Below are 8,440 nucleotides of genomic sequence, written 5' to 3'. Positions count from 1 at the left end.
TATTAAATTCGTTTTAAGTATACCCTTAAATTTTTTTCTCTTTTCGTCATCAACCTATATAATTCCTTTCTAAAATGTTATTTATTTGTAATGGACTTTGACATATAAATTTTTTTGAAGATTTCTCATTCAACACATCATATTTAACTTGGAGAGTAAGAGAAATGACTTATACTCCCTACTATTCATTGAATATCATTTCACGTGTTGTCATTCATCTTTGACGACTTTCTCCATCTTAAATACATTATCTCAATTATCATTAAATCAAATATTTTTTATTTAAAAACAAAACATGATTTGAATCTTTTACTTTCAAAATTATACTAGATAAAAAAAAAACATTTAAGTTCTCTAACTCAACAAATTATTGAAACATCATATGAACATACAAAAGAAAATAGCTAACAACTAAATAATTATCTCATTTTCTAAGAAATTAATTTCAAATTTGACCCACCAAAATCCAAAAGCGGGTTCGAGTCAACAACTATTTTTTTTCCCTTTTACCCCTTCCTATTGCAATGAATCACCCCTTTCTTATGGTAATCAATTTCTTTGTCTCTTCTCACTTCCCCAAGGCAATGAATATCCTTTCTCTTGCAAAATTATGCCACGTATCTCCTTTGGCATAAATATTTTATATAATAATATTTAAATCCAAATTAGGTGCGCACATAGAGAGTAAAAGTTTAAGGATTTGCTCTTACATCAATAAACACAGTTTAGGTGCCATTTAACATATAATAGTTTTTTTTTTGAAAAGCCTAACATATAATAGTTAGTAGTTAAAGGATACTTGTCATCATTTATCATAAAAATGATCAATAATTCAAAAATAAATAAATAAATAATAACGACACCAAAGATGTCTTTGTCTCAATTATAAAGAAGAGCTTTTACAACGTAGATTTCAGATTTAAGTTTCTTCATGAATAAATAATTTAGTCTTAACTTTATATTAATTTTAATTTGGTTCTTCTTTGATTAATTTCTTTTAAACGACATAATTACCATGTTATATATGTGAAGGATTATAATGGATTATAACATTGATTTTTACTCGTACATATTATCTTCTAAGAAATGAAATTATGGTTGTATCCTAATTATAGAATCCAAGGGACTATTAGAAAATGGTTTGATGCACAGCATCCTCAACCAAAAGGTCTAAAACCATATATGAAAAGCAACCACCACATCAATCTTTTTAAACTTGCCACAACTTTATATACATGAGCAAAGTCCCTTTCTAAATGCCTTGGCTGTTCCCTATAACTCTTGTTTTCTCTCTCCTTCTCCTTCTCTCTCTTTCTAAATGAAGCTTCATGCAGTGGAGCTTCCCTTGGGCAGAAGCCATGCACTGCCAAGAACATCAAAAATTGTCCTAGTTATAATCTTTGGCACCTTAATTTTTCTCACTATCATCCCTGTATTTTACCCTTTGCTAGGTTACCCTTTATATCTGTTAAAGAATTCTTCGTCATCCAAGTCATCATCCACATATGATATTTCTGAAGAACTACAAGCTTCAATAAGGATATCTGAAGGTGAAAATTGTGACATATTTTCTGGAGAATGGGTGCGAAACCCTGATGCGCCTTACTACACGAACACGACATGTTGGGCGATACATGAGCATCAGAATTGCATGAAATATGGAAAGCCTGACACAGAGTACATGAAGTGGAAGTGGAAACCTGATGGCTGCGAGCTTCCTGTTTTCAACCCTGCTCAGTTCCTGGAAATTGTTAGAGGCAAGTCCTTGGCCTTTGTTGGAGACTCAGTGGGCCGAAACCAAATGCAGTCCTTGATATGCCTCCTTTCCAGGGTAGGTCTCCTTACTTTCCATCTAGATTTTACTGTTATACATCGATGCGCAAGAACCTCAATTCAACATACATACAAAATATATATATATATATATATATATATATATATATATATATATTTATGTGTGCACATTTTTCGTTTTACTCGTATGAATTGAATTTGAAGTGCATACAAAATTTGCCTCCAAAAAATAATAGTCACTTTTTCTCGGTTTGGGAAATGTCCGACTACTTTTATACTTATGATAGTAAATTGCCAATTGGATTATAACCTGTATAGTTGAAAAAGTTTATCGATTAGCTTTGATTTTAGAACTGAGAGACAAATGTTCACTGAACTATGCTCGTTTTTGGAACTTAATTTGTAAAATTGGAGTGGTCCCCCAACATTTCTGTATCTCAATTGGCTTTAGGTTTTAAGTCATTGCTTCAATCAATTTTGGTTAGCAGCATGGGCAGTTTACCTAAGCCATTATACAAATCAAAGATTAGGTGAAATGATTGTGTAGAAATAGTACGTGGAATCTTTACTCTTGTTGTTGTCCCTATTATTAGTTAACATGCATATTATTGCAATGTACATTTTTTTCCTAAACAAAAAGGCAGAATAAATTAATATATATATATATATATATATCAAAAAATGCCATGCATGTGGACAGATGTAGGTGTCACAAAAATTTTTTTTCTCTTGGACAGATTCCTATTGGCAACATTTTTTAACTTTTGCCATTTGATTTTGAAAGCAAAAATTGAGAGAAAACTGTATGTTTTAAAGCATTTTACCCCCCCCCCCCCCCCCCCCCCCCCCTACCCCCTCTCTTTAATTAGCTGTAAGATTTTGATTAAAAAAATTATGTTGATTTGAAGTGCTTAATTTGGACCATGCCTACCTTTAATTGTCTGATGTTTACAATTAAATACATTTTCTTTTTGGATAAATTATAGCCATTTGAACAATTCAATTTATAAACGGAAATGTCTCTTTTGCCCCGATTGTAAGACTAAAACTGATTGTCTTCTATTGACCCTGTCTTTTTCTCTCTTATAATAATTAAAATGTTGCCAGCTATCTATTGACATTGTAGCCAATCACTAGCTATCAGGATTAGAAGAATCTGCCCCTCTCCTCATTACTCTCACATCTGAAATGAAATTGAACATTAATAATGGCACTTTTTGCTTTATATTAATTCACCTGCCTATCAATTCAATCTGACAAAAACAAAGTTTGGTTATATAATTCAATATTCGAATACAATAAAGTTTGATCATATGATGACAAATTTCGAGTAGCCCATGCATTTTTGGTAATGTGGGCTCCTTGGTCTGTTATCATATTCTACCATGCTTATCTACTACACTTGCTCATATATTCCTTGTTCTGCTGTCCAAAGCATCCAAGACTGATTTGGTCAACTTTCCATTAATAATGTTTTGAAACCAACCCATAGATTGAACTTCTTTTATCTATTACAAGTTGAAACATTTTGTTGATTGACTCTCCTCTCATTTGTTCATTTATTCACTCAAGAGACCTCCGAAAGAGAGTTAAACATGCACCCAACTGTTGTTTCTTTGTTTGGCTAATGGAATTTGTGACCAAGTCTAGAAATACTTCAAAGACTCGAAATTCACTGTAGGTTAATGTTTTAGTTCGGGATTAAAACATCTTTTCACATGCCAAACCCCTCAATTAATGAAAGCATGGTTTTTAAATTTTCTTAGGTCTGCAGGATTCTTAAATTAATGTTGCATCGTTTCAGGTGGAATACCCAATCGATGTTTCATACACACCAGACGAAAAATTCAAACGATGGAAATATACAAGCTACAACTTCACCATTGCTTACTTTTGGACTCCACATTTGGTTAAGTCCAAAGAAAGAGAGGCCAATGGTCCAACGCAGACTGGCCTCTTCAATCTCTATCTCGACGAGTTGGATGAAGAATGGACAACCCAAATCGAAGAATTCGACTACCTAATCATCTCTGGTGGACACTGGTTTTATCGCCCATCAGTTTTCTATGAAAATAACCAGATTGTTGGTTGCCATTTTTGCCTAATAGAGAATGTGACAGACTTAACAAAGTTCTATGGCTATAGAAAGGCTTTCAGGACTGCTTTCAGGGCCATCAACAGCTTAGAAAATTTCAAAGGCATAACATTTCTAAGGACTTTTGCACCGTCACACTTTGAGAATGGTATGTGGAACCAGGGTGGAAATTGTGTTAGAACAAAGCCGTTTAGGAGCAATGAGACGGCGTTGGATGGCGAGAACTTGGAGCTTTACATGATACAGATGGAGGAATTCAGGACTGCTGAAAGAGAAGGGAGAAAGAAAGGGAAGAGATATAGGCTGATGGACACGACGCTGGCAACATTGTTGAGACCCGATGGTCATCCAAGCAGATATGGGCATTGGCCTCATGAAAATGTGACTTTGTACAATGATTGTGTGCATTGGTGCTTGCCTGGTCCGATTGATACTTGGAATGATTTCTTGCTTCAGATGTTGAAGATGGAAGGAGCAAGATCACATCAAGAGAGGCTTCATTCAGGTGACAGGAAAATGAGATTCCAATAGATTCGGCTTCCTTTGCCTTACCTCTATTCAGTAGTTCTTGATTATTCTACTTAGAATTATTTATCGGTTTATTTAATTGGATTGGTAGTTGTTGATATTGTACGTTAAATGTAGTATAAAATGAGAGAGAGATGTGGCATTGGTACTGTGGTTGCCTGCTGAAAACTGAAATTAATTAGAACATCATTCAGTAATCTGGTTCTTTTCAAGCTAAATTCAATTTCTGTTTCAGTAAACAAAGAACCCAAGCTACTTCTCAAAAGAAGAGTTAAAAATAAAAAGAGACTGCTAAATGATCAATCACATGTTGCTTGGTATACTCAAACAATAAAAAATAAGTTTAGAATTTAAGATTTCACCTATTTAAACAAGTCCAAATATTCAACATCCGTAAATATTTAAATTTCGTATCTTTTACTATAATATACTATAATGATTACATTTTAACAAACAATTTTGATACGCAGCCAATGTCAGAGCTGGGGGCAAGTGTATTCAAAAACTTTTTAAGCGGTGACATATCTAAATCTATTTTGACTTAGAGTTTTAACTCTAATCCTTACAAAATTATAAAAAAAATTAATGAGTTCATTAACATCATTAATTACATAAAATTTTAACATAAATATTATAATTAGTAAAGATTTTTTATACTTTATTGTTATTATCTGACACCACCACTCCACTCTCTGTGTGTCCACCCAAGGCCAGCTTTAACATAAAGCCACCACTTGCTTTAGACCCCACATCTTTATAGGCTCTATAATTTTATAATAACATTATTAATTATATTAAAAATATATAAAATTAAGATAATTAATAAAATATTTCTTAAATTAAGTACCTAACAAATATCTATTTTCTCTCATTTTCCTCATTCTATTAATTCTCAACAATCTATTTCACTCCCCTAGTTATGTAAAAGTCAAGATAATTAATAGAATATATATTCCCTAAATATGTGCTTAATAAATCTATATTTTTTTATCACTTCCTAATTCTCACAATATTATTAATTATCAATTATTTTTATTATTTTCAATCAACATAATATGTATTTAATAATTTTTAAATAATGATAAATTTTTTTTTAATTTTAATAAAAAATACCTTATTTAAATATTTAAATACTTGAGGCTTTTAAAGTTATTGAACTGTCTCTGTGTCTCTGCCATTGATTGACTATGGGATAGGCAACGGCATGTTATTCTATTGGCTTGAGAAAGCTTTGGAAATACTACCCCTCCCCCAAGCGGAGAAAAGGTCATCTGTTGTTTTGGACTCCTATAATTTAACATTTTGCCCCTCCTTCACAAATATTGGTAATGTTTTGACAAAATTTTGAGAAGTTGTTAACAGTTCTTTATTTTTTAGACGCAATAAATAATTTCATTTACTTTGGGCCATTTAATTGTAATTATTATTATACTTTAAGTATTTTTGAGTTCTTAGATTATGAAGACATAATGTTTAAAAAAGTTTTTAATTATTTTAAAATTTTTAAATAAATTTTTATTCTTTTATTACATTTAATCAAATCTTAATATTTTTATTTTGGATCAAATAAGTCTTTATTATTAATGGTTCACTAATTGTCATTAATCAAATTATCCGTTGTCATTTTATATCCATATAATATTAACATGACGTTAATGAGGAATGCAAAAAATGCGATGTAATCATGTAATTATATCACATCAAAATATTACGTCATTATTTATTATGACATATCAGCATAGTACGTTAGTATTATATCAGCATTACATGATATAGAATGACAAGTGTCATTTTAATTAAATTAATCATTAATTATAAAAATTTATTTGACTTAAAATAAAAGTATAAAAGTTTATTTGACTCAAACTAAAATTACAAAAATTTTATTGTACGTCATAAAAGTATGAAATCTTATTTGAATTTTTTTGAATAATTTAAGAGTTTTTTTAGATATTATGCTAATTATGAATTATCTTCTCAATTAATAGGGTAAGAGCATGTTAACATTAATTATTATGTAATATAATCACTGCCTATGTTGACAAAGAAAATACAGTTAAAAGAAGTTTCAATTATTATTATATATATATATAGTGCACACAAAATCAATTATATTACAATTTTTATACAATCACGCTATTTTACATTTAGTACTTAATTTGCTAGTGTAAATTTCGATCAAAAAGGTTCGCCTGTCTCGGCCCTCTGAATACAAAATTTGTAGCTCCGTATGCCAGTGCATGAAGCGAAAAAGGGGAAGAAAAAAGCAATTTAATTTCAAAAACAACTTACTATGTGTACTTGTGAGCAAAAAAACCTTACTATATGTACTTACGACGCGCCTAATCCTTTACTTCGCAAACAGGTTGTAGGCAGAAAGTTGCCTCAACAGGGCGAATCATTATTGAGCATATAATTTAGTGGACAGCCAAAACTTTTTGATTATTAGGTTGGTCGCATCAAATATTCAATCAGTGGTTAGGATATATAAAAACATCCATGCTTCGACAAAGATTGGTAGGTCACAAGTCCAATCTTCGGTGTTTTCCCTCGAGACAAAGAAGAAAAGTTTAGACTAATTTCAATTATAAATTCAATCATGTCTGACATTCCGTCACATATTCTTGCATACTAGTCATCAAAAAGTTATATGCTCGTTGCTAGGAAAACACTTAACTCTATATTTTCATCAACCTTAAGTTTATATTTCAATTTTTAATCATTTTAGATCCGTAAATTTAAACATATAAATAACGAATTAAGAGAAAACTGCTGTTATTAGATCTCCTTAATTACACTTGGAATGCCCAAATCTTGGAGATGGTGCCTGCCAATTTTTGGGGTTAGAGCTGCTCCTTAATTAACTTAATTGCATTCAAGAAGGTTCCTCAACCTGATTTCTTCTAAATACAACACCCAAACTATGTTCCATTAGAGCAGCACTGCCCTTATGAATTGTTATTTCATGCTTTTAAAATCAGTGTAGGCTTTACGAAAACTTGACTACCACTCAAGTCAGCTTTATAGGGCTAACTTGCAGTCCCCAACAAGTTTAAATAAAGGTATAAAAGTTTTGTAATTTATGTTAAATTTTTCTGTAAAATTAAAATGTAGATTTATATTTTTTTTATTTTATCAAAATTAATTAATTTTGATAAAAAATATAATATTTACGTTGAATTTAAAAAAAAACTACTGTGTTGAATTATTAAGTTATTTAGATACAGACAAAGATAGAAAGAAAAATGAATTAAAATTAAAAGTAGTTGACACAATTATTAATATCAATATATATATATATCATATTGATTGAAAAATGAAATTCTTTATTTAAAGAAATAAAAGATCATATGTATATAATAATGTTTAGATTTAAAAAGGTTAAAGAGAATCAAGTTAATATTGAGGTTTAAAACTAAAAACGTTGAACAATCTTATCATATTAATTTAAATATTTTATAAAAGGAGAAAATTAAAAAATTTGAGGGGCCAAAACAGAATTTTACCTTTTATTGTTGCTAAGAAAAGAGTGAACTCATGGGACCCGTCCCCCTTTTACACTTTACAATTTTTAGAGATTTGGGTAAAGAGATACAGAGAATAGAGAAATCAAATTATTCAACTCACTTTCTTGCCATCTGGCCTATTGCTTGTTGCTGCTTCTACTGGTACTTTCGTTAGAAATATGCTTTTAAAAATTAATTTTATTATTTATGTATTAAATAAATAAATAAATTAGTACTTTAACTATATATTTTTTTATATATTATATTTAAATAGGTATTTATTTATAACATATATTATAAGATTATAAATTAATTATTTGGTAATATTGTGAAAGAGTTATGCCAATAAGATTATAAATTAACTATTGACTAAAGAGTTATAGTTATTGACATATATAAGTTCACGATTTATTAGTGTCAATAATTAAAGAACAACTTTACTACAATTTATTTATTATTTTTAATTATTAATTGAAGAACCTGTTTCCGCACATAACCAGAGCAGGCTAAAGTAGGT

At 30.1% G+C, this 8,440-nt stretch overlaps 1 protein-coding gene across 1 annotated transcript; it reads left to right on the top strand.

Moving 5' to 3' along the window:
• The first annotated feature begins 1,216 nt into the window (after window positions 1–1,216).
• LOC18602148 (protein trichome birefringence-like 19) lies at window positions 1,217–4,614 on the top strand. Its single transcript, XM_007033342.3, has 2 exons — window positions 1,217–1,831; window positions 3,599–4,614. Exons 1-2 carry the CDS (start codon window positions 1,319–1,321, stop codon window positions 4,418–4,420), a joined length of 1,335 nt encoding a protein of 444 aa, XP_007033404.3. The 5' UTR covers window positions 1,217–1,318; the 3' UTR covers window positions 4,421–4,614.
• Window positions 4,615–8,440: the final 3,826 nt, after the last annotated feature.

This window comes from Theobroma cacao, chromosome 4 (assembly GCF_053813885.1).
Source record: "Theobroma cacao isolate CCN51 chromosome 4, ASM5381388v1, whole genome shotgun sequence".
NCBI classification, from domain to species: Eukaryota; Viridiplantae; Streptophyta; class Magnoliopsida; order Malvales; family Malvaceae; genus Theobroma; species Theobroma cacao.
This window is presented reverse-complemented; position numbering and strand designations above follow the sequence as displayed.

Coding starts and splice junctions, on each gene's coding strand:
- LOC18602148 (XM_007033342.3), top strand. CDS start 1,319: ATGAAGCTTCATGCAGTGGAGCTTCCCTTGGGCAGAAGCCATGCACTG. Junction 1,832..3,598: donor TGATATGCCTCCTTTCCAGG/GTAGGTCTCCTT, acceptor GCATCGTTTCAG/GTGGAATACCCAATCGATGT.